The 26,586-nt window shown below is 41.3% G+C and overlaps 1 protein-coding gene across 1 annotated transcript in view; it reads right to left on the reverse strand.

Annotated features, from left to right (window-relative positions):
* Positions 1–3,520: 3,520 nt before the first annotated feature.
* The window catches only part of LOC309562225 (flavin-containing monooxygenase 3-like), a gene marked incomplete at both ends in the record, with an annotated part of 111,069 nt that continues 88,003 nt past the window's right edge, over positions 3,521–26,586 (reverse strand). The window contains 5 exons of the mRNA XM_082266350.1: positions 3,521–3,863; positions 5,576–5,648; positions 8,006–8,361; positions 12,869–13,068; positions 25,161–25,303. Coding sequence (XP_082122476.1) covers positions 3,521–3,863; positions 5,576–5,648; positions 8,006–8,361; positions 12,869–13,068; positions 25,161–25,303 — 1,115 coding nt within the window. The remainder of the gene's footprint in view (positions 3,864–5,575; positions 5,649–8,005; positions 8,362–12,868; positions 13,069–25,160; positions 25,304–26,586) is intronic.

Consider the following 26,586-nt stretch of genomic DNA (forward strand, 5'->3'; position numbering starts at 1 on the left):
TGAAGCATAGATCTCTGGTTGACTCATAATGTAAAATCTCCCACAGTAATTAGGGAGTAATAAACTTGTTTGGTCCAGAGGAGGATAAGTGTTCACCAAAACAAAGTCAATGGCTGACTAGGACATTTGGTATATAATCTCAGGATAGATTCTGTGAACATAACCTCCCTCACACATCCCAGTAAACCATTCCATTCATTGTTTTGGAAAAGTGTCTTCCCAGTAATCAAGCAGGAACTGCAGGTTGCAAAGTTAATGGCTGTGCTTGTAAAAACGTGCAAGTAATTGTATACTCATCCATCCAGTAGTTTCATGGAAAGGTAAGAACCATAGTTCTCATGCAGAGGAATTCACTTCCCAAAGACACGCAATCCTGCACCAACAGATCACCAATGGGGCTAGGAGAAGAGGTCGACGATAGGTACGCCTGACCGGTTTTGCCGAGCACAGGCTGGCTGCTTCAGAGGCAAAATAGCCAAAAATCAGCTTGTCTTGCCTTCTTTTGGTTTTACCAAACATTGAACTCTTTCTTCCCATAGCTCTATCTATCCACCATACATGGGATCACCATTACCATCATTATCCTTGATTGTTTTAATTGTTTGATCTTTTGACTTACTACATATATTGATGTATACAGGGGCTTAAACAGGTATATATATTATATGTAATTCTTTGGTGGTTGAGTTTAAATCAGGTCTTTTACTCAGTTTTTCCAACATATACTGGCTATACCATGACCTGGGTAAATTAAAACCATCAACATGTACAATGTTAATCAGAATCATATCCTTTTTCAATGCAATCCCATACCCAATTTTTCCCCATTTATTATGTGCCACCTTACCTCCTCCCCCAATTCTCTTTTTATCTTAGGCCTCTATGACAGACTCTTTTCTCTTACTATGTCCCCCCCCATGACCAGACCCTTCACTTTGATAATGTAAGGACATGCAACAGTCTTCTCCTTCTATCGTGTGACTCCATCCCACAGACCTCCTGATTTAACATGCACCAAAATGACAGTGTTGCCTTTTAGCATGTTCCCTCTTGTGAGATCCTTACTTTTGTCTTATACTACCAGAGCCTACCCCTTTTATAATGTCCAAGCTGCTAGAGATTTTTTCTTTCACCATGCACTCTGTGTGAAAGTCTTCTTTTACTAACTGTTCTCCTGCCAGTCTCTGATTTTACTGTGCACCATCATCTTTCCATCTTCTTTACATCTTCCAGATTGCAGGCTGCAGCTCCTTATCAAGTGCCTGGAAACCAGGTGCTGCAGACACCCAAATATGGCAAAATTTGTGTGTGAAACTGGTGTAAGACATCAAAAATGTGGTCCTCCTTATCCTACTGACTGCTTTGAAGTCCCTATTGTATAATGGCAAGAATAATAAACGTCTAGCTTTAGGAAGTGTTTCTGATAGACAGCAAAATTTCAGCAGGATTCATAACGAAAATAAGGAGGACATAGGACTCTAGGATTGGCCACTTTTAACTAGGCAATTCACCAGAGCTGGAATGGTTTTGGTGTGTGGCTTAAACGAAAGCCAAACAATGTTAATTCTCAAAGATAGCTTAGTGATATTTACAACCTGTATTCTGTGTCAGAGGAATGGCATCAGGTGGATTGGCAAACTGTAGGGCCATCTCTAAAGCTGCCCCATGTCTTGCCTGAGCTCATTGGTGATATTACATTACAAAAATGTCATATAGAAAAGTGATTGTCAGGTTTAAGTGAATAAATCTGTAGGCTTTATTTACTGACAATTGTATCCTCCTCCAGCAGTCCTGAAAGAGTATAAGTTATTATATATTTATTTATTACAGGTTTTTATATAGCGTCAACAATTATGCAGGTCTCTCTCTCTCTCTCTCTCTCTCTCTCTATATATATATATATATATATATATATATTGTACATTTACATCAGTCCTTGCTCTCAAGAAGCTTACGATCTAAGGTGCCTAACGCAGCCCTGAGCTCAGGCAGCCTCTGTGGTGCCCTACTGCAGACATTTCTGCTCTGAGAGTACAAGTTTACGACATGATACATGTCTTTCAACGAGCAGTAAGAGTGTATATAGCATAGGATGAAGGCTCCGGTTTTGGAAAAGCCCATTCCTGCTGGTTCTCTTTAAGCTTGTAAACATTAATGTGAAAAGCAATTCATATAGCAAGTATTTACAACACATGTAGAAAACGTTAAACAGGATTGGTAAGCAGGCTTGCTGAAGGTCTGCTAAAGCATATTAACTGCTCATTTAAAGCAACAGCCAGTACTCCCATTTATGTAATGGATTTTCTAAAGGCAAAAAGACTGTGTAGTTGCACTCTGCAAGTAAATTGCACTAATTTTCCCCAGTGTTAAGTAAATGTGGCGAAGCTCTGCTGATTTGCATATTTCAGTCGTGTGCAAGCAAAACTGCTGTTTTTTTTTTCTTGCACCTGATTGGGTAATCTTTACAAACTGAAGTTTTACCCCATCAAGTAAGCTCTGGGGAAAATGAGTGCAACTGTACTTGCAAAGTGCACAGTCTATTTGTCTTTAGTAAATCCATCCCACTTTCTCCCTGCCTATTCAGGGCAAAGCGACAGTGGCGTTGCAAAGAGACCCCCCGACCCACTTATATTCACTTCCGCCAGTGTTCCCCCACTGCTCCTGCTTTTGTTGCAGCCAATGACAACTCCAGGTGCTTCCTGGTATGTAAGAGTATGTGATCGTATCCCCTTATAGCCCTGACAGTGCTCGGGCTCTAGCAACCTATGGGTAGGCCAGAACACTGTTGCATTACTGGAGCTATCTTCTCACCCAAGCCAGCATTAGGGATTTTAGTGCCAGTTGTGATGGAGGAAGAAGCTAGAGGGTGCTTCTACGGCTTAAAAATAATGTTCGATCTGCATGAGATAATACACATGGAAATCCACACCTGAACCTAGTGAATGCTCACAGCTAATTCTCAAACTCTTATTTTGATTTTCTAAATAAGATTGGTAAGATTAAAGCCATAAACCTTTTTTCTCTTTGGAGTTCTGTTTTGCCATATTATGGTTTTGTCTAGTAGTGGCTTAACTACCTGTTTAAGAAATTGCTAAGCAAAAATCAGTCTCTTCTTTTTTGTCTTGAATGTTCGTTAGTGCCATACTATGATAACAAATAAATATATAACACCATGCTTTATAGAAGGATAAAAACTGAATTGTAGGTCCAGTAAAACAATATTTTTTATTGATGAATGATTCACTAATAATATTGATTGTGAAATAAAATGACAATGTTTTGAAAGCCTTTTTAATGAAAGAGACAATTTAGTAGTAAAAAATATACTCAGTAAATGTTGTTATATTTTTTCTAACACACCAATACTGTATTAATCATGGTTATGTACTGTGAATTCCAGTGTATAAAATGCAAGTCAGCTGACTAATTAACAAGATAATATGACCATGAGTTTAGTCTCTATCTAAAAATTAGAATTTACTTAACCTAATTAGCTTATTCACAGATGGCAAAAAATAATCTAAGACCAAGCCAGAAACACAGCAAGAAGAAGGAAAGGCAGAAACATTAACTTGACTAATGTAACAATCCAGGAAGACTCTTGATGAGAAGGAACAACTCTTGTTTTTGTGGCACTGAGAGTTCTGTTCCATTGGTTTAAAATAGCCTTTCGAGCGCCATTCCATTTACCTGGCCCCATCAGACGGAATTGATAGGGGCTACAAGGCCCAAAGAACACCTCAATTGCCAATTTTGGGTCAGTAATGCAAAGAAGAGGAAGTTTGGGTTTGCTGCCAATAAAGGAACTTAATTCATCCATGTAATTGACATAATCTGTTGACAATGTTTCACTTCGCCCAAACCTTAAATACATATAAAAAAAGAATTAAAAAAAAAAAAAGAAAAAATAAATGCTCAAAATACAGTTTTGGGCTTCCTTTTTCAGTTATGTGGTAGCTTAAAAGGGTTGTAAACCTCAGTCATGAAATCTGGGCAAAGCACATACATCTTTAGGGTTTACTTCTCTCTCTAAAGCTCCAAGTGTCGTTTCTCTCTGGTGCTTCATTCCTCTGTTATCAGCATCAGTCACTTCTGAGAAGTTTTCCTGACACATGAGATACATTTGTGTCGGGGAGGGATATAAGCATGCAGCTTGTCTATTCAGAACCCAGTTCTTTTGCTGTGTGCCTTTCCTCCATTAAGCTCTCACACACTGTAACTGCAGTCTCTCCGACCCCTCCTCTGTGCTCCTGACAGAAGATTTTAACACTTTTCTGCCCTTTTGAAGGGATGTAGGGAGGAAAAGACTGCAGATAAAGAAGTAAAGCCTATGTAGGAGGATTTGTTTCATCTCTGTGTGTCATCTGAGGTGTTCACTTCAATAGGTATATGTGAGGGTTTACAACCACTTTAAAAAAAAAACAATCCATCTTCTCCAGCTATGTTAATAAAAGTATATACTTCTAAGTTGCAGAATGTTAAATTAACATTGCCTGGTATGCACAGGGCTAGTACAGTATTTTTCTTCTATGATGTTCCCAGTATCATTTAACATCTTGCACTTAGGCTGGGCCTGGCCACAGAGAACAATGATGGGCTCCTTCTTTAGCTAAGCACATGCAAAGCCATTATTTTTTAGGGCCAGTTAGAAGAATAAATAGTATTTCAGAAGACATTAGGCCCCATTCACACAAGGAGGATCAGTCTGCCTGATCGGCAAGGGATCTCTCCACTGATCCCTGCTGAGCATTCTTATAACAGAAGCCTGCTCTCCTCTATGGGGGGGTCAGATGAAAGCAGACTGCATGTCCATCCGATTGTCATCCGATCCGCCGAACGGATGGCAAACGTATCGCCATACGTCTGTTTTCAGCTGATTTTTTTGGCCTCCCCATAGAGGACAATGGGTGGCCCTATCGGATCCACCTGAAAAACGGACAGGTGGTCCGATTGGTAAGATTGTGTAAAAGGGGCCTTAGGTGCACCACAGAAAATAATGCTGTCTCGGCCCTAAAGAAGGTTTAGTAGTATAAATATTCTCCCCCTTGGAGGTGTGCGCTGCAATCAACATTTTTGTTGCCAAAACGCATAGAGGAGGAAAGGGAATCCTGGTTCTTAATAAAAAATAAAAAACTGAAAAATCAGTTTTTGATGAAAAATGAATATAACATATGACATTGATAAGCAAGCTATTTTATTTGTTATGAATTATGTTGTGAAAAAATACTCCTCCAGTTTAATCTGCGGCAGTTGCAAACCTTAAAAAAAATATAATGTTGCTTCCTTCCTATTATCAGGTTATTTTCAAATGATTTTCTTTGGCAGAGTAAAAGATGACAGAGCAGGAATTTACATTCCTCCTGTCACCACCACTTTCATTCTGCATGATGCTTAATGATGAACAAAGCAGAGGAAAAACTATAAAAAAAAAAAAATAAATGTTTTAGTATTGAGATAAAGAAATTCTAAAATTATTGGAGTAATTGGTCTGTATGAAAACTTGATGGTTTGCTTTTTTTGCTGAACTTATCACTTATAGGAAGAATAAAATGAAGACGGTCATAATATCTCTTACCAGTTTTTCTTCTCTCCTTCCTCTTCATTTAGTTCATTAACCATTGTGTCTTTTGATGGAAGTTTACATAAACCTAAGAAAGGAACATGATGATATGATGATCATATCATGAAAAGATGTGATATTAAAAATAATAAACATAAGACAATATCTAAAATAATTTCATTCCATCAACAAATATTTAGAAAGTCAATGCATGGATGTTATAAACACGAGTGTTCAGTTTTTAAGAACAAGCTATATTTAGATTTTAAGATATCTTGTACCTTATATGATTTTCTAAGTCATCATTCTATCTGTAATTTAAGGTTATGTATGCCACATGTAGAGAAATAAGTGCAGTGGGGGAGCCATGAATAGGATAAAATATTGTAGGGTAAAGTATTTACCGTACTAGAGTTGTTGCATGTGGCAGTATTATTTGTAGCTTGTGAAATCTAAAGTCATCTGCTCATGTTCCTTACCATTTGCAGCACTTAAAAGGAATAACCAAGTAAATAACTAAGGCTACATTCACATGTCAGCGTATCGATCGCGGGGAGAATCACCACGCTTCTGCCCGCGATCCGGGAAATCATTGCAAATCGCAGGACGCCTGTGCGTTGCCCATGATTTGCAATAGCACCCCAAACGCTGTGCGATGTTGCCGCGAAAAAAATGCCGCAAAAAAAATCGCGGGACGCATGACGCCCAAAAAAGGTACAAGAGCTTCTTTGGGGCGTCATGCGTCCTGTGATTTTTTTTTGCGCGATGGTACCCCGATTTGGCAGGCGGAAATCGCGGCAACATCGCACAGCGTTTGGGGTGCTATTGCAAATCACGGACAATGCACAGGCGTCCCGCGATTTGCAATGATTTCCGTATCGCGGGCAGAATCGCGGTGATTCTGCCCGCGATCTCTACGCTGACATGTGAACGGAGCCTATATACTATTTATTATTAAACATTTAATTTACATTTGTACCTGTGTATTAAAGTTGTGTATAATGCTAAAACAATGTATTTGATGAAATAGTTTAAGGCCCCGTTCACATTGCAGCGACCCGACTTTGCCGGGCGACCTCACAGGTCGCGGCGCGCTGCTCGCCCCGCGACCTCGGAGCGGCCGGCACGGACTTCATAACATTGAAGTCTTTGCAGGTCGCTCCGGGTCGCCCCAAAGAAGCTCCGGACCCTTTTTCTAAGTCGGAGCGACTTGTGTCGCTCCTATTAGAACGGGTCCATAGCTTCTGTATGGCAGGCGACCTACGGCGACCTGTGAGGCGACCAGGTCGCCTCACAGGTCGCCCCAGTGTGAACGGGGGCTTAAGGTTTTGGTTTTTTTTTTGCTCTGTGCTATAATCTAAACAACTTTATATTTGTCAATAGTCTTTTAAATAAATGCACATTCAATTTACCATGTCAAATCTTTTATTCCCCTTAATTTTTTTAACAGCTTTTTTTTATTTTCATTTGTATTGACTTAAACACAGACCTTAGTTTTGTAACAGCACACAAGAGCTGTAATATATGTGCATACGGATTGAACCCTGTTTTGTTTATCTTGCAATTTGCATGCCGTGTTCTATTATTTTTCAATGTTAAAAATAGTTAAAAAGCTAATATTCCCCCGAAAAGTTTTGGAAAGAACGGCAATTGGGGTCTGTGATAGAATGATGTGATTATTAAAATAAGTACATTAATTACAAAAATACATATGCCCATAAAAGTAAATTACAAGATTTAGATAAAATAAAATAAAAAAAAAAAACAATAAAGCATAGTCTGATTCACATCTACCTTGTCCTCAGCCAGTAATATTTGGTTTGTATAAAAAGAAATCCATATTTTTTTTAATCTACTGAGCTCTCTAAAACTAGTCCGTGAGGAAGTTCATTCCATATCTTCTCAAATGTTAACCTCTTTTCTGACAGATGCAGAGTGTCCCCTTGTCATTTGCAATGACTGCAAAGTTAATAACTTTTCAGCAGGATAACTATGTGGACCATTTATTTATTAAAAAAAGATTATTACACCCTTCATCTCAAGAAAGATAAAAAGTTCAGTTAATCTTTACTCATAGCTGAGGTCCCCCTTACCTCCTTTTAATTTTGTTGACTCATTTTTTGAGAGTAATAACAAATGGCAAATGGATCACTATACTTTTTTTTTATACAAGAAAGTATTTTGCTTATCATTGCAGCTTGGTATTGCACGCTGTTAGTAAGTATTATTTACCACGACATGCAGATCTTTCTCTGTCATTAACTTATCCCGATGTATTCCTCTTGATGTTATGATGCATGCATGTTTTTAGCCCCCAAGTGCACAGAATTACATTTAACATTTAATAAATAATTAATACATAGATGTAGCTAAGCATTTATTCTTTTTTCCACTGTCCAGAACTAATATTTTGAGTAAGTCATAGGTATAAGATTTTTTTATTACCCTTGATAACTCTCACTGCCCATCGAGCCTGGACATCAGAGGTTGGTGGGATACCGCCTAATGATTGAACTAAACCAATGACAGCCAGTGTTGGCCTTTCAAGAGTTGGTGGAAATACCCCTTTATAGAGAGACACTTTATTTTTGCTGTTTTTTACAATGGAGTCATCCATAAATGGATAGGCATAGGAGTAGCCAGTTGCAAATATGACAACATCAATATCATCCATTATAGAATCATCTTCAAAGACTGCCGAGGATTCAGTAAACCTTATAATATTGGGTCTAATGACCACAGTTCCACAGGTAATTGAGGTTGCTAGGTCATCATTAAATACTGGCTCTTTCCTCAGGCTCCTTGAAAAATAAAAAATAAATGTAAAAGAAATGTAAATACCAATCATAATGTAATTAGTTAGTACTTAAATACAGTGTTTCCCTAACTTACATCATTATATTGTTCTGATAGTATGCTATAAACAACTTGCAGTACTAAACATAATCCTAATTGCTCCCTGTGCTGTTTCGCTGTATAAATAGTCTAGTGGCACAAGAAGGGGCCCCCTTTTAGTAATAGAAGAATTTAGTTAAAACCTTGTGTGAACGCTGTACTGTATAAGCTATTTAGGGTGGGTAGTTTTTCCCACTTGGCATGGATGTTTCACTGCTATAGAAACCTTTTTCGATAGGATCTGGCCCTGTTCTAAAATAACCAACTTTTGATCTGATATATCAGATTTCTCTACCACTCTTTTGGCCACACCTAACATTTGCAACCCTACTAGATATTTGTTGGGTTATTTAGATGATTCGGAAATGCCCATTTGTACCAAACACCTTCTCCGCCTGCTATACTTTTATACAAAATAAGTTATGGGTCTTATGTGGAAGTCCATTGATCCTCCCACTCTTTGTTGCTCAAATAGACTTATTAACCAAGACCTAATGCTATATAAATTTACCTATGAGGCTCATGGTTATCCAAAAAAACTTTATATATTTTGTGTAAACAAGACACAATGGGCAGAGATGTTATTAGATTGTAATAACTTTATTGGTCTAATTTTGGTACAAGAGTCTAACACTGTTTTAGCTTTATTTTATAATGGCTAAATATTTTATAAACCACTATTGGCAAGACATTAAATGATATATAATATGCTTAGATTTGCACATATTGCCAATATTATATACAGCTTTATTGTATATTTAACCTATGATGGGTGGATATGTACTGTTTGTGTAGAGACCTGACTTGTAAGCTGGACCATTTTAATCAAGAGGTAGAAACACCAATACGACCAGTGTAATGGTCATGCAGGTTGAATATAACAAATTGCAGTAATAATTTTAAAATGTCAGGGTAATAAAATGTTCATCAAAGTGTCCTGATATTAATCTCTGTTTTTTTATTTTATAGTTGTAATTAACTCAATTCATGTTGTATACATGTAGTGCTACCCTCCCTGATTTTAACTTTTTCCTCCCCAAACAGTACAGAGGCCACCAGCCACCCAAGCAACAGTCCATTCACTCCAGCTCCAATAAAGTGTCCAATAAACAGTCTAAAGCATGTCTTTTAGTGATTTCTTGCTGATTAAATGTGTTACAGGAGAGGGGTTAGGAGCATAGGATACTCCAAAACAATTAGCACATACTTTAAGAGTTGGAGGACAGTCTTTTCGCTCAGTCTGAACTCCCCACAGCTGAAGACCATGGGGTTTCTTTCTAAGCAGGCAAAAACTTCACGCTGGGGACCATAAAGCAAGGCTCTTTGATATATGTGATCTTCTCCTTAGCACTTGTTTGTTGTTGAGGAATGGGTCTGAGGCCTTGCAGCTGAATGCCGCCAAAGGAATCTCAGAGCAGTCTAAAGTCTCACAGCTGAAGACCATAAGACCAGTCTTTTTACCAGGCAATGTTCTCTTTAGTAATTGTAATTGTGGATACTAAACAGTCTAAGGCAGTGATGGTGAACCTGCATCCCAGATGTTTTGGAACTACATTTCCCATGATGCTCAACTACACTGAAGAGTGCATGGGCATCATGGGAAATGTAATTACAAAACATCTAGGGTGCCAAGGTTCGCCATCCCTGGTCTAAGGCCTCACAGCTGGGGGTCATAATGCAAATCACTTTGGCACCTAGTTGGCCTGCACAATTACACAGCCATAGGTAACCAGTGGAATTTTAGGAATACTGAACAGTGCAGGAAAGCATTCACCATTAAGGTCATAGTCCTGGCCACTGATGAGGACAGGGGAATGGCCAGTATCTGAGACTCTGTGAATGCTGCCTCAGTCCAAGCTACCTCTGGCACTTATATTCCAAAACCACACAGTCACTAGGAATCAGTACAGGGTCATTACTAACAAGTCCCCAGGACAGCTGCTAACTTCCAGCTTCGTCTGGACACCTCCCAGCAAGTGAGAAAAATCCTTCTCAAGACCAGATCCCTTTGGTGAAATCCTGGAGCCAGTTCCAGGTCCCTCATAGGTCTCCTGCCCCAAGACCTCAGAGAACAGCAGCGCAAGGCTTGCCTCAGTGGTATGATTAGAACACAAGTTGCACAGATAATCACTCAAATAATATTTTTTTTGGCCAAATGTTTGTGATTTGTAAACTTTGACAATCCCATGGTTGTGGGGAAACTTGACCTAATCCTAACTGTAATCATAACAATGTAACACTAATATTGCTCTAAGATTACATTCTATCATTGGAAAAATTACCGACCATGCTACCAAAGCATTAAGAAACAAGAATTTCAAACAATATTTTTGTGTCTTTGGCTTTGAGCATAGGAAAATTGAAAAAATGCTATCAACTCAGCATCATTAAATATGATTATGGGTTACAGCAGGATAATAAAATATTTTTTAGTTCATGATCACAAAGGCAAGCCCTGAGTTTCATTGAAAAATGTACATTTCTTAATGAAACCTGATAGGCGATGCCATTCAATAAGTTTTCTGTTCTGGGAATATTAAAGACTGAAAGACTGAGGCTATAGTTTACTAATAAGCCACTTTTTTTGTGGGTGAGCATACTGTATGTGTGCCAAAGTACTTGATTGGCACTGCAATCCCTCAAAGTGGTTGTAAACCCATACATATACCCAGGGTAGTGAAAAGCCTCAGATGATAGACAGAGATTAAACAAATCCTCCTACATAGGTTTTACTTGTTTATCTGCAGTCTTTCCTTCTCTACACCCTTTTAAAAGTGCAGATCATGGTAAAAAATCTTTCTTCATCTGCCAGCAGCACAGAGGAGTGGGCGGCAAGACTGCAGTTAAACTGTGTAAAAGCTGATTGGAGGAAAGGCACACACCCCCTCCACACAGCAGCAGAATGGTGTTGTAAATAGAGGAGCTCTGTTCTGAGCTCTTCCCCTCCCTTCTGGCAAAAATGTATCTCATGTGTCAGGAAAACTTCTTAGAGTGCTGATAACAAAGGAACGAAACACCAAAGAGAAACGCCACTTAGAGCTTTGGGGAAAGATACAGTAAGTAAACACTACATATATTTGTGCTTTGCTCAAATCCCATGACTCAGATTTACAACCACTTTAACCCAGTGGTGTATTTAAGTTTTCTGCTGCCCTAGGCCTGACTAAACTTGTGCACCCCCAGATATAAATATGACCTACCCCTTCCTGTCAATGCCCCACCCCTTTCTGTCTCAGACCAACCCCCATCATCTGAAAACCACACCCCTACCTCTTTAGGCTTCACCAACGCAGTGGCTTGTGTGAATGGACCCTAAGCTGTGTTGAGAGGCTTTTGCCTGCATCAAATTAAGTTTTCCATACCTTTGCAAGTCTATTGGAATGCAAAATCTGCATTAAGCACAGGTAAATGCAGGTCAGAAGGAGGTCAATTGCACCTGTCAATTAATTCTGAATGATCACTGAAACATCTGAAACTGATGTCAGAACAAAGGCCAGTGCTAAGGTGACAACAAAAGCACTTCCAGTGGTGGAAGTGCTCATTTTCACCTGCTAAAATACCCCTAAATGACATCACATTGGGCAAGCAGATAGGATTGGGCTAAATCCATATTTTTGGATTATTGGACATACAATGCTGATCTGACAACACAGGTACCGCTCTTGGCTGTCAGTGCCCCTTATCCCAGGAGGAAGACTGGGGATGGGGATCTGCCCAACTACAGTTCCATTTGAAGGTGGTCATGTGACATTCACAAATCAGTTTAATAGTCAAAGCATTAGGACTCAATCAGGCCAAAAAATTATCCCAAAATATGTCAACACACAGACTGAAAGATTGTTTACCTGTGTATGTTTAATTACAAACAAAACAGAATTAACTGGCATTAAGATGTTCCTACAGAGAAAAACCCGACAAATCAGCAGGTTGCAAAAACCATGAGCAAAAAAATTATATGCATTAGGCTGCTAAGACCTGCTGCCAGTGCCAAACTTATTGTATTGGTGGCCGTCGGTCTGTCCAAACATCAGGCCAGTATTATCATACTGGCAGCAGTGCGGCCGCTTTATGGGGTGCCAGACCGATTTGCCTCCAAGGCCATGCCACCTGGCCCAGTCGAGCCCATAAGTGTACCACAAGCGGTGGGGACTCTTTTTATGCAGGAGCTGGGAGGAGGCTGTTTTTTTCATGTGGGACTTTTTTGTCGCCCCCCTGCAAAGTGCCACCCTAGGCTTGGGCCTTGTTGGCCTAGGCCAAGATACAGCGTTGCTTTTACCCCCCCCCTCCAGATTTACTTCCAAAGTATACACTTCGTGGAAACAGAAAGTAATATAAAACCTGTCTTCATATAACAAATATTTATTCTTATGTAATAAAGCATTACATTTGCACCGCTTAAAATTGAAAACATACTTGTTCACAGGTACCAAGCCATAATGGCTATGATTAAATCGTTTGTTCATCATGCTTTCATATAGCCAGTCAGAAATGGCTCTTGGCAATATTCTGTTCAGAAAAGACTGGTAGCGTGTCAAATAGACCATGTCCCAGGGGTAGCCATTATCCCATACACGGCTCATAATCCAGGACCCACTTCTTGTGCTGAGGACAACCTAAAAATAAAAAGGGGCATACTATTTATTTGTCTCAGGAACATTCATGAGTTATAGAATATAAGCTATGTACATGTTGAAAGTCCATCAACAATATTCAATTAAAATATGGAAATGTTGAACTTTACTTTCAGCTTAATTTTTGAGAACATCAAGGTATTAATTTGCTTCTTCCTTCTAAAACTGTTCTTATATGTTAGTTTGTAATTGCATGTACAACATGTATGTCTACTCACAGACACCCTAATAGAAGTCCGGTATCAAGAGAACAATGGCCATTGGCAGGGAATATCCAAGATGTCCAATTGACGCTTCAAGAGTGAGATTAGCATTTCATAGTGTCCACAAAGGATCATGCTTTGGGATTATGCTGTTGATAGTCACAGATCTTCTTTGCATTTCCCCTTAATTGCATGTGGATTGCCTTTAGAGTTTCTGGTCATCCTGGACAACACATTATTATTATCCAGTTGAGGACAGTGCCCAAAAAAAACATCATTACTGTACCCCACTTGCCGGAAATTCTTGAATTGGTCTCCTACTTGCACCTGCAAAGTGCAGGCAAATAGAAGCAAATAAGTATGCTTCTCTGGATGTGGGGGTGGAATCTGTTAGGTAATTTTAAAGTAGCAAACAAGATACATGCACTTTCTGAATTTTGGCTAATTTCACTGTATGCTCTTTTCAAAATACATTAAAATATAAACTTTTTTGCACATATTAATATATGTAAGACTTAAAACTGACTTTACAGTAAATAGTTGTAAGCTTGACCACAAGTTTAAGGGAGCATATCTTGTGTGAGAAAGAGATCACAGAGACCCGTGATAACCATATACAGTTTTAATATTCATAAATTGTTTTGCGCTATCACAGACTCCTATGACACAGACTGCAAGTTCTATTTCCTTGCATATTGTCCCAAGAGGTATTTGCATAAAAAAACCCTGATTCATATATATGTGGTGTGACAATTTAATTACCGGAATGTATATGATGTAGCACTATGGTGGTGAGTCACACAGCCATTCACAGTCAAGCACATCCTGACATGTAGCTCTGTTACAATAGGCTTCTGGTGAACATTCCATGAAGATGAAGAAATCAAGTGTTTTAGAATAGCATAGGTGATTTAAGGGGGAGTGGCCAAAAATGCAAAAGACAGGTGCAAATGTGGACAAAATGCAATCCCTCATATGCTCAGATCGAAGTCTGAGTGTGTGAATGATGGCAGAAAATTAAACATGAACAGGGAAACAGTGCAGCTGATTCTAACAGGATTTGGGAATGAAAAAGATTTCAGCAAAGATGACAGAAGATCAGATAAAAGAATTGTCTTCAAATTTCATCCGATCTTTTGAAGAAAGCAGATTTAAAAAAAAAAAACTTAAAACAGGGAATTAATTTGTCACACCTTGTATATATAAAAAATGCATTATATATATACATATATATATATATATATATACACACACACTACTGTATATCGTCAAAAGTATTGGGATGCCTGCCTTTACATGCACATGATTTTTAATGGCATCCCAGTCTTAAATCTAGTACACACGGTGAGATCGAACAAATTATTGTCCTGTTTTTTTTTGGGATGCTAGTCTCTATATTGAAAATGAATAGGGTACTAAAGTAAAATTCTCATACAACAGAATAAACATTTGGAAGTGATGTAATGTATTTGTATTGTATTTTCGGTTGAAAACTGTACTAATTAAACAAAAATCGTACAATCTGGAAGAAAGATTTTCGTGTTTGTCCCTTCGGAAAATTTCGGACAAAAGCTGTGTACTAACAATCAAATTATCCTACGATTGTTTTGAAAGCTTTATTTTTAGTACGATATTCTGATCGTGTGTATGGGGCTTGAGTCTGTAGGGTTCAATATTGACTTGCCCCCCCCCCCCCTCCTCTCCCTCTGCTATAACAGCCTCAACTCTTCTGGGAAGGCTGTCCACAAGGTTTAGGAGTGTGTCTATGGGAATGTTTGACCATTCTTCCAGAAGCACATTTGTGAGGTCAGGCACTGATGTTGGACGAGAAAGCCTGGCTCATAGTCTCAGCTGCCCCAGGGTCTCATTAAGATAGGATGATCACCTGACCCCTATTTAGTGATAAAAATAAAGGTATTTAAAGGGCAAAAGACAATTAATGTTACCACCTTCAACACCATAGAGGGCCTCAAGGAGTGATGCAATGGGTGCTTTGGATCTGATACCACACAGCTATGCCAAGCATAGTACTATTCTAAAGGCCCGATACGAAAATCGGAAGTAAAATTTTGTCCGACGAACGATCTGCCGATTTTCGGAATGTTAGTATAGTGCTTTCAATGGCCGATTACGAATTTTCGGACGACAAAAACTGGATTTGCAGGCTATAAATTTTTTATCGTACGTCAACACAACTTCCAATTTTCATTTAATTAGTACAGTTTTCGTCCGAAAAAAATCGTAAGGACAAGACTAGGCATACTCAGAAATGAAAGAACACATACAAAACAATTCAACACATGATATCACTTATGAAGTAGCATTCTGTTGTACGGGAATTTTTCGTATGAAAGTAACCTCTTCACTTTCCACATGAGACTAGCATGCAACAAAAAATGGACGAAAGATCGTCCGATAATCTGATCCTGTGTACGAGGCTTTACAGGAGTTTGTGCTCTGGCCTTTTATGCTTGCTGCAAAAGCCCACCAGAAGAATCAGTGCAGCCCCTTTCTAAGGATAGCCAGCAATGATCTTCACCCCACTGCCACACCATACTGCAATTGTTCTTTGGTTGAGATCACGCTGGACTGACCGGTCGGTCAAGGTCACTGCTTGTAGATGTGAGATGTGAGGATGTTATCGCTGCTACTCTAAAAAAAAAACATTTTTTCAAACCTACATCCACTGGACAACGACTGCTCCTTTACATTCACTTTTCTCGATTGCACCATTCTGCAAGAGTGTGTCACACCATGCTACCAAAAGCAGGGGGTGAAGGACATAGATATATAGGTCAAAGTAAGTATTATACTACTTTTAATGTAATTTTATTAGCAAAGTGTTTTTTTTTTCTCTATACCAGTGCTAAAATAAGTACAGGTGGGGTCAGGGGCAGACTGGCAACGTTCGGCCCAGGGGGCAAGTACAAACCAGAGGCCCATGGTGCAGCGACTCAGCCCCCTCCCACTTTCCCTCACCCAATCCATCTCCTGACCCCCCATTCCAAGCTGAAGCCTTGCTCCAGATACTCTCTACGTACCGGCTGAATCCAGGTTCATGACCTGGCCAGCAGGGAGAGTTTGGGGGGAGCCGGCCAGGGGAGGAGAGTCTCCTGTGGGGCATGGAACCGGCCTCTGCTTAGACACAGTTTACACCATCCATGCCAGGGGGGTGGGGGGAGGCCTGCACTTTGTCCTTGTCTTCATCCCGCACTCAGTAGGTCAGCGGTGGGGACTTTTTACCAAGAATCCTTTAGGCATGTCTGTGGCAGAAGCACTGCAGCCTTTTTACGGGGCATCAGAGTGGCCCAGGGGGCAATTGCCCCCCTGCCCCCTGGCCCAGTCCTCCCCTGGGTGGGGTACATGATATTGAAACATTTGGACTGCCCTGAGCACATAAGAAAAAGAGCACTTAACAGGGTGTACTTAAAGGCAGGAAAATGGTTAGAAATGGGTGGGGATTGGAACAATTTAAGAATATGATGGCGAGAGCAGGGGGGAAGTGGCTATAAATTAGGGCAACCTCCAGGAGGAACTGACAGCGAAGTGAGCAATTTGGCCCATCCGCCCACCTTCTTTGTGATGGAAAAAGGATGAAGGATTTGTAGGGCATGTTGTATTTTTGTCACAGCAGCAGAGGGTCCTTCATGGTGGCATAAAGAGTAAGATTGTTGGTAATATTTGGACAAGTGGTTTAATCTTAATGGTCACAAATATGTAAGATTGTGTGGAATTTATGAAGAGAAAATCACCTTGGGGTGTATGCATATCAAAAAGGGTATTTTCTGGCATTTTTTTAAGTTAGGTTAATGTTTTGGTCTTTTTTTCTTTGTATACTAAAAAAATAAAAAAAACAGTGGTTAATAAAGTTGAAATCCAGGAATTCAATCACTTTTTAAAAATTGAAGGCACACTATGAGTCAAGTCCAAGGAGGTGTATGATATCTCCTTGACTTTCTCTATTAATTACATTTAGGTTTATTGCTCTGCCGGAGAGACACACTGGAATCTGAGAGGAGAGAAGCACACAGAGCAGCTTTGCCCACCTTTCCCCTCTGCTGCCCATTCACAGAAGCCTTTGTATTTTGTGAATGTGTTCACATAATACCAAAGCATCTGTGATTGGACAGGGGGAGAGGAGGGGTGGGCATAACAGCTGCTTTGACTCTACTGTTGTAAAGATCAGAAGAATTGGGCATCAGGTTTCTGCAAATACAGCAATAGCTGTCTTCTGGTAGTACAATAACCCTGCCAGATTAAACCACGTCAGCTCCTAGAAGATTTTACCCTCTTCAGGACCAGGTCATTTTTTGCTATTCGGCACTGCACTACTTTAACTAGGGATTGCATGGTCATACAATCTTGTAAGCAAACAAAATGTATTTATTTTTTTCTCCACAAATAGAGCTTTCTTTTGGTGGTATTTGATCACCACTGTTTTTTTTTTTTTTTTTTTTGTGCTGTAAATGAAAAAACAGCATACATCTTGAAAAACAAAAGCACCATATTTTTTTACTTTCTGTTATAAAACATACCCAATAAAAACATTTAAAAATCCAATTTCTGCATACATTTAGGTCAAAATGTATTCTACTACATGTCTTTGGTGAAAACAAATCTCAATAACTGTATATTGATTGGTTTGCGTTCAAGTTATAGAGTCAAAAACTATGAGATATACTGTATACTGTAATTTTTGTTTATTATTTTTTTTATACTAGTAATGGCGATGATCAGTGACATATAGCAGGATGGTGGCCAATATGAGGCTAGCTGGCACTTTGTGGGAACTAGCTAACTGCCACTGGCATCTCCAGTAATACTAATACAGTGATCAGTGCTAATAATATACACTGACACTGTACTAATGACACTGGCTGGCAGGGAAACAAAAAACAGCACATAATCTGGAGCACCAGGACTTCTCCCGGTGGGCTGGTCGGTGCAAGGGCCGTTCCACTGGGTTGCCTTAGATTTAAAAGTGGTGCCACGCATGCACCGCTGCCGCTCGGGAAAGGCCTTACACGTTCGGCTATTCCCGGGAACGTATGCAAGCTTTCCCAAGCGGCGGCCCATGCGCAATGACGTGTTGGCGCCGGGCGGCGCCATTTTTCTAAGGCAACCCAGTGGAACAGCCCCCCCAACTGACTATGGCGCCTCAGGAACAGGTAAGTGAGACTCCTCCACCGCTGCACTACCTGCCATTATGCGGGGTTGCAGGTATACTACAAGAGATGCAGTGCTGCGGGCATAGTACACATGTAACATGCCCGCAGCACTACATCTCCTGTAGTATGCCCGCAGCACTGCATTGTCCTGTACCATGTCCGCAGCCCTGCATTCTCCTGTACCATGCCGCAGCCCTGCATTCTCCTGTACCATGTCCGCAGCCCTGCATTCTCCTGTACCATGCCGCAGCCCTGCATTCTCCTGTACCATGCCCGCAGCCCTGCATTCTCCTGTACCATGCCCACAGCCCTGCATTCTCCTGTACCATGCCCACAGCCCTGCATTCTCCTGTACCATGCCCGCAGCACTGCATTCTCCTGTACCATGCCCACAGCACTGCATCTCCTGTAGTATGCCCACAGCCCTGCATTCTCCGGTACCATGCCCGCAGGCCTGAATTCTCCTGTACCATGCCCGCAGCCCCGCATTCTCCTGTATCATGTCCGCAGCCCTGCATTCTCCTGTACCATGTCCACAGCCCCACATTCTCCTGTACCATGCCCGCAGCCCTGCATTCTCCTTTACCATGCCCGCAGCCCTACATTCTCCTGTACCATGCCCACAGCCCTGCATTCTCCTGTACCATGTCCGCCACCCTGCATTCTCCTGTACAATGCCCACAGCCCTGCATTCTCCTGTACCATGTCCACAGCCCCGCATTCTACTGTACCATGCCCGCAGCCCCGCATTCTCCTGTACAATGCCCACAGCCCCGCATTCTCCTGTACCATGCCCGCAGCCCTGCATTCTCCTGTACCATATCTGCAGCCATTGCAAACTTATATTCTGAGGTTTTAATTACATTATTTTAATATAGTCAGTCGTGAACTAAAGTGGGCCGGTCTAAGGCATGAAACTCCAGGGCTGAAAATGAGTCCCACTCTGGCCCTGCTTTAGGGGATCTTTAAAAACGGTAATACACTATGGGAAGTCTCTTTTACATATCTATTCTCATGTTTTAGTTATCTTGCACTTTATTTCTGCACAAAAATGTGTTTTTATACACACCAGTCACAGATGATTGAACATGTGATCATATGCATTCATAGATTTGCTTGCCTACTTTTACACTTTACTAACAGTATAGCACATTTTTTATTCATCTCTTTTGTTTTGCACAACACGTGTAGTGTATTTATTTCCCACCTCAGCAGCGCAGCACTATTTAATATATAATTGACACATTACACGAGTAGGCTACTAGGTGCTTGCAGCAGCTGGTCATCCAACCTATCCCATCCCACTAGTAGTGATAGTGTGGGAGCATATACCATACATTGTTTACTCAATCAAAAACAGCACATTGCCGCTGTCAGAAGAGAGCTTTGTGTTGTTTACATACACAAATATCTCTCAGGTCACTCGCTCAGATGATCGGCATGTGCTGAAGCACATGTCAGCATGTGCTGACAGCACAGTCGAGCGTGCGGGTGCGTCCCCTACCTGGAAATGCAGAATCAACTATATAGGTTATACTGCGCAGCCGGCCCGCACTGTAGCAGTAAAACTAAAGTAGTAGGTGGGTAACTAATCGAAGTAAGTCCAGGAAATGCCATGCACCTCCTTGGACTTAAAGTGTTTGTTACCCCAACACATCCTATTCCTGATATGTGCCTGATGTACCATGTACTTGTATGGAAAAGTATCCTGTCCTCTTTGTATTACTTCCTTTGTGTGAAATCCCTGGTTTTTCTGCCAGTCCCTTTGCTTTCCTATTAAAAACTGACCACACTAAACTAGAGAGCAAACCGAGGTCAGTTCTCTAGCTATGCTGGGAGCTCAGTGTACTCTCTTTCAATGATCAGATTTGTCCTGACATGTCCCTGCTGCACAGCTATTCACTGGGAAGCTTAGTGCTTCTGCTTCTCCCCCCCCCCCCCCCCAGCTCTTATGCAGCTGAGAACAGAGGGAACGTGATCACTTTAAAAAAAAAGGAAAAAAAATGTATTTTTTTTTATCTGTACAAAAATGTTTTGCCTTTCATTTCTATTGTAAACGGAATGGGTTGTTTTACAAGATGATCGTTTACATTCACTTTAACTCCTTGGACTTAACTCATAGTGTGTCAAGCTATCACAGTGCTGAAAGCTATAAAAAGGCCTTGTAATGAAGGGGTATTACACGTTACTACTTAAAGTGTTACTAAACCCAGGAGCCTGCATTCACAATATCTGGTCTCCCACAGTACACCGAACATGGAAGTGCAATTATTTTAGTAAATATAAACTACTAAATACTTTTTCTCATCAGTAGTATATAGCAGCCTCGTGACTTGTATTAGTTCCTGGTAAGGCTTGTAAAAGGAGTTTTCATACTGCACTGAGCTGTCCTATCAGGATCCAGGACCCCTGATCCCCTGTCTGGACAGTGCTGATTGGCCCTGTGCTGATCACATGCACTCTCCCAAGAAAAAAAAAAAACTCTCTAGCAATACACTGAGCATGTGCAGCCTGACTCCAAAGGCTCTGTCTTATCCAGACATGTTCTGGAGTCAGTGGAAGAAGAGGAGGATCTGTGCATACAGGATCACACATCCTTTACACAATGTGGAGAATTAACCCCTTAGGTTCTGCAGTGAGTATGACAAGCATGTGGGTTTAGTAACACTTTAACTGCTTAATGTTTTTAGTTTTGATGTTCAATATCACTCTGCCATCTCAGCCTTACGAAAGTCAAGCTCCTTATGTAGCACTGCTCCCTTGGGAGCTGCTGGTTACGGATTCCCCTGGGTTACCCATAGCAACAACACCACAGTTTAGCATTTTCAAAGTGCTTGGCTCAGTCAAGAAACAGTCTAGGGCAGTGATGGCGAACCTTGGCACCCCAGATGTTTTGGAACTACATTTCCCATGATGCTCATGCACTCTGCAGTGTAGTTGGGCATCATGGGAAATGTAGTTCCAAAACATCTGGGGTGCCAAGGTTCACCATCACTGGTCTAGGGGTTAGGTTTTTGTGGTTTTATTGAGAACTTGGATAGGAGAAGGTATGAGTGGGATACTCCAACTTTAATAAACTATGCACAATTTTCTGGGACCACTGAATAACTGAATGCGGAAAGGCCACTGCTTCACCTTGTCACTAGCAGTGAAGAAGAGGTAATGAACTTTAATTTCTTGTGAATCACTCTTCAGGGCCCAACTAGGCACCCCCTTTGTCCCTATACTTCAGGGTTCTACACGGCACCCCGCTTTACTGTAACACTCTCTGTGTGAGCTAGCTTCTTGATCCCCTGACTTCATTGGAGTGGTCCCCCTTCCTGGGCCGACCCTTTGGCAAGTCCCTTAGTACTCAGGGACACTGTTTTTTCTGAGAGACTAAAAAATGTCCCTCTGTCATTAACTGCATGGCCGACAGATATCTTCACAGTATTCACACTGCCACTGCATAGAATAAATGTCCCGCTGTCGTTTGCACGGTCAACACTTTTCCATATAGTCTTGGCTGTCAGCTACACTGGATCTTCTGCAGCTCAGCTCTACACCTGGTTCACTAGGCCGACTACCTAAGATCACCTTCCTCAGACACAGCAGGAAGAGAGACAGCAGTCAGCCTCCTCCTGGGACTCTGCTTCCGGCCAAAGATACCCTGTTACCTGTCCCCTCAGTATTTAAATAAATCCCATGATGCACCGCAATGGTACCCTCCCACTGGGACTGCCATAAAACCTAGTGTGCCACTGGCTGGGTTTCCTCCACTGTCCAACAAGCTTCCTCATTTGATGCAGTGGGGGCACTCCCTCAGACCTAGTGAATCACACCTGGAGACATGCAACAGGCAACCTAACAGATTAAGCCTGATAAGCAGAAGGAGCAAAATATGCTTTAACCTAGCACTCACCTTCCTATGAGGGTGCTACACTTACTTGGAAATATCAATTAGATAAATCTTCAGTTAAAATAAATGTAACCATTGTGACTAGACACATTTTTTTCCCTGTTTGATTCCCTGCATTTTTAAACTTAAACATTGAACAAAGGCTATATTCAACATAACAGACTGTTTACTGCTGTGGTAAATCATGTGAAAATTCTTTTACCATTTTGATTCAAGGATAATTGCATCATATCCGTAACTTTCTAAGAGTCTAGTTCTTTCTCTTCATAAATGTCATGTTGATTTCATTTCTACATGTTTTCTAGCCAAAGCATAGCAAATGTTTGTGCTTATGACATTTTAAAAATGACACATTGTTTCCATTAATGTAAGTAAAATGGTACAAGTTGTTGGTACATCTAATTGCAAACAAATGACCAAACAAAATGTGCTAGAAAGGCATTACTGCTGTTGCTAGGGGGCTGCCCAGTGGCCTGCAGTCACAGTCCCTCCTGCTCTCTGGTCCTCCAGTGTTACTGTGCAATATGTACAAAAAAACAGGATAAACTTTATTGAAATGATCACATTGTAGCAGAAATAAAGCCTTCATATGTTTTACACACCACCTCTGCTATTGCACACACTGGTCCAGGCTTTTCTTCTGCTGTGTTTCTGCACAAAAATATGTCTGTTATCCCAGGAGAATCTATTACTGATATACTATTCACTGCCATCAGGTTTTTCTTTGCAGATGAGCATCACTTGTGTTGTCATTTTGCCCTCCTCATTTAACCTTGATTTAGAACGTTGGCCTTCTGCAGTTTTTCTAAGCAAAGCTCTGAGATTCTCTCATTGCATGCCAGAAAAGCTCCACACTGGAAACCTGATTGTAAAATAATAATGGCCTCACATCTGTCATCTTTTTGAGGCTAACAACCCATGTTGGCATGGGATGACTAATGGATGGCTGCAATAAATAGAATAATTAAAAATGGCTGTTTGTAATTTCTCAATTGTGTTGGTTCCAAGAGCCAGTTCTGGAAACCACATCTTTGATGTCATCACAGCAGGCTGTTCTCAGAAACCGATGGGAATTCTACAGAAAAAACCCAAGACATTTGGCTGAGATATAGTAATAAGAGTAAGGGCTCTTTCACACAGCCTGTCCGTTGGACGGACTCCGTTTATCTCAGCGGGGGATCGATCCGCCGATCCCCCGCTCAGCAGAAGGATGACAGCTTTTCTACGCACTGTGTGTGGAGACACAGCTGTCAGTTCCCCATACATCTCTATGGGGGAATCGGATGGGAATGGACCGTCGGTCCGTTCTCATCCGATCCCATCCGATCCGCTGAATGGATGGAAAATAGGGTTTACATTCGTCCAGAATTGACGGATCGGATGTCAGCGGACATGTCTCCGCTGACATCCGATGCCCCATAGGGATGCATGGGGGGACCGTTCAGATCCGCTAAAAAAACGGACAGGATCTGAACGGTCCACCTGTGTGAAAGGGGCCTAAGCCTGCACTGAAGAATACAACAATAAAAACAAGACCATGGAAAAATACATGGGTGTACACACACACACACACCTCCCCATGAAGGGGATCTATGTCAGTGACATGTATTCGTAAATAGTGGTGCTAAAAATCTTTGGAAGTGTATCTCTCCCTGTAGCATAAAAGTTGGTGCATGCAAAAGATTCATGTACATCATAGGTGTGCGCAGCCTATTGCATTAGGGTGTGTACCCCAAAGCTCAATCACACATGCCTTTCTCTGCAGCCTCAGCTGCACTGGACAGTAAATGACAGATCCCCAGGCTATGTGAAGCCACATAGTTACATAGTTAATCTGGTTGAAAAAAGACACAAGTCCCTCCGGTTCAACCAAATGAATGGAAAATGCTCTGTGCTGAGCGGCTTCCTGTTCATTCACAAACTGAAGCATAGTAAACACAGTTTAAAATGCTTCAGTTATGAACGAACATAGTGAGTGAGTGTTTTTACTGTGTTCATTTGGAAAAGGAAGGGTCGGTAAATAACATATTAACTAGCCCCTTCCTTCACTCTCCGTCCCCCAGCAGCAGTTGGGGGGAGAGGAGAGGAGGGAAGCCAGCAGCACAGTGGGGAGAATCAACATGGGGGAAGCCTGGACAGTAGAGGGAGTTGGGACTGCACAGAGTGATTAGGGTGTGCCCAGGCACACCTGGCACACCCCCTGCGCACGCCTATGATGTACATGTTAGAAACATGTACATGAATATGTCACAAAAATGTGCCAGAATCAGCACAAATTACCCCTACATGATATTGGTCTTTTTTTTCCCTTCAAAATTTAACTCAAATTTGATTACATTTCCTAATGAATTTTATTCATAGCATCATATTAGAAAAACATTGCAAATAAAAACTTAAACGTCATACATTTTAGAAGTACCTACTGAACTGCTTGTATGAATTTGGTGTAAGAGTTCAATATACAGCCATAATGCCAGAATTGTGTCACAAAGCCTGTATTGAATTGCCTCCTTTGTTTTTAGTCAGTGTCTTGAAAGTCACTTTCCTTCTTTCTCAACTTATTTCATATTCTTAAAACCCAACACTCAGAAAATATTTTTTAAAAGGTGCCTCAGGAGATATTTAAAAAAAAAACAGCTCTGGCTGCAATGCTCATCTCCTCTCTAGCTCTGTGCCTTGCAGTTCCTCCTCTTTGCAACACAATATCACCAATCTTGTGGGCTGAATGGCGTCCATCAATTGAACATATACAGTAAGTGCAGAGCATCATGGCCCCCCTTCAGAGAAAAGTAGCAACATCCATACCTTTTCAGCTGTCCGTGCTAACTCAACAGCAATATCTGCTCCTGTATTTCCCAAACCAACTACAAGCACACGTTTCCCAGCATAATGTGAAGGATGCTTATAATCTCTGTTATGCATATACTGGCCTTTGAATTTCTCAATACCTAGGAATAAAACACAATAAATATGACAGAAAATTGTGCAACTGTTTAAAGGATATCCAAAGTCATTGTAGAGCATCTCCATTGTAATAGAAATATGAATAAAAGGAGGGAAAGCCTGTTTTAAGGCTGTCCTTTTCCTCATGGGATCATGACAGGGATAGTTTCATAGAAATATGTGGAAAAGGAGGGAAAGTCTGTTTTCTCCTGCCCATAAATGCCCTTAGCAAGAGAAAAGTGCCAGTAAAAATGGCTGTAAATGGCTCAGCTCGGAGCTGCGCATGCGCAGTTCCAGGAATGCCCGAAATGATCATCTGATCCGATGCTGCATTCAGCCGGCAGGGCCCAAGGCCAGGAGCGGGTCTGGCAGAAGCTGTGCGGCATGCTTATTCATCAGGAGTGAGAATGTCAAGGCGCATTCCCGCCACATCGCGCCAGGAGCCGATCGGGTGGAACTGAGAAGCTGGACTCTACACAGGCTACTGTGTCTGCCCCGAAGTACCAGCACCGCCGGTGCTGTTCCTTCAGAGCCCCGTGCCGTGACCGTCGGCTCCCGCGCGCATGCGCGGGAGTGACGTAATCTCGGCTCCAGCCAATCAGATGGCCGGATGCCGCAAACCCGGAAGAAGGGCGACAGAACATGTCACCTATGAGAGAGGTAAGCGGTCAGCACTTCAGGGCTTTGTTTTAAGGTAAATATTTCATAATGAGCTAGTATGCGATGCATACTAGCTCATTATGTATTTGTCTTTCAGGTGTTTTTTTTTTTTCAAAAAAAAAATTTGGAGGTTTACAACCTCTTTAAGCACTGACATTTCAACTTAAAACTGTAGTTTTGAAACTTTTGGAAATTGGAAAATGCCAGTAAAAATTTGGCCGTGCCAGTAAATTTTGAGTGTCGTGTCAGTGAATTTCAGTCTGATAGGTTGGCAACACTGCCTCATGGGATCATGACAGGGATAGTTTCAAGGCTCCCCTGCTGTGTCAGATTCAGCGGGAGGGGGGTCTGTAATAGGTCAAACAAGGTCAGCTAACCTGGAAGGTCCTAGAATTGAGGATGTCCTTTCCCTATAGATCAAATAAGGTCCTCTGACCCCCTGGAATGTTCTAGAATCCCAGGGGGTCACTATATAAAGGGTTAGCTCTTTGGGTCCCGGCAGTCACCTGAGGGATGATTATCCAGTGGCCACCCTGTCGCGGCCTTATTATGTGATTGGGTCCCTTCTGTTGTTGTTCCGCTTCCATACCAGGCGAATTCTGGCATTCCTCTCCAACATGTAAAAATC

This window comes from Pelophylax lessonae (assembly GCF_965119305.1).
Source record: "Pelophylax lessonae genome assembly, chromosome: 8".
Taxonomy (NCBI): domain Eukaryota; kingdom Metazoa; phylum Chordata; class Amphibia; order Anura; family Ranidae; genus Pelophylax; species Pelophylax lessonae.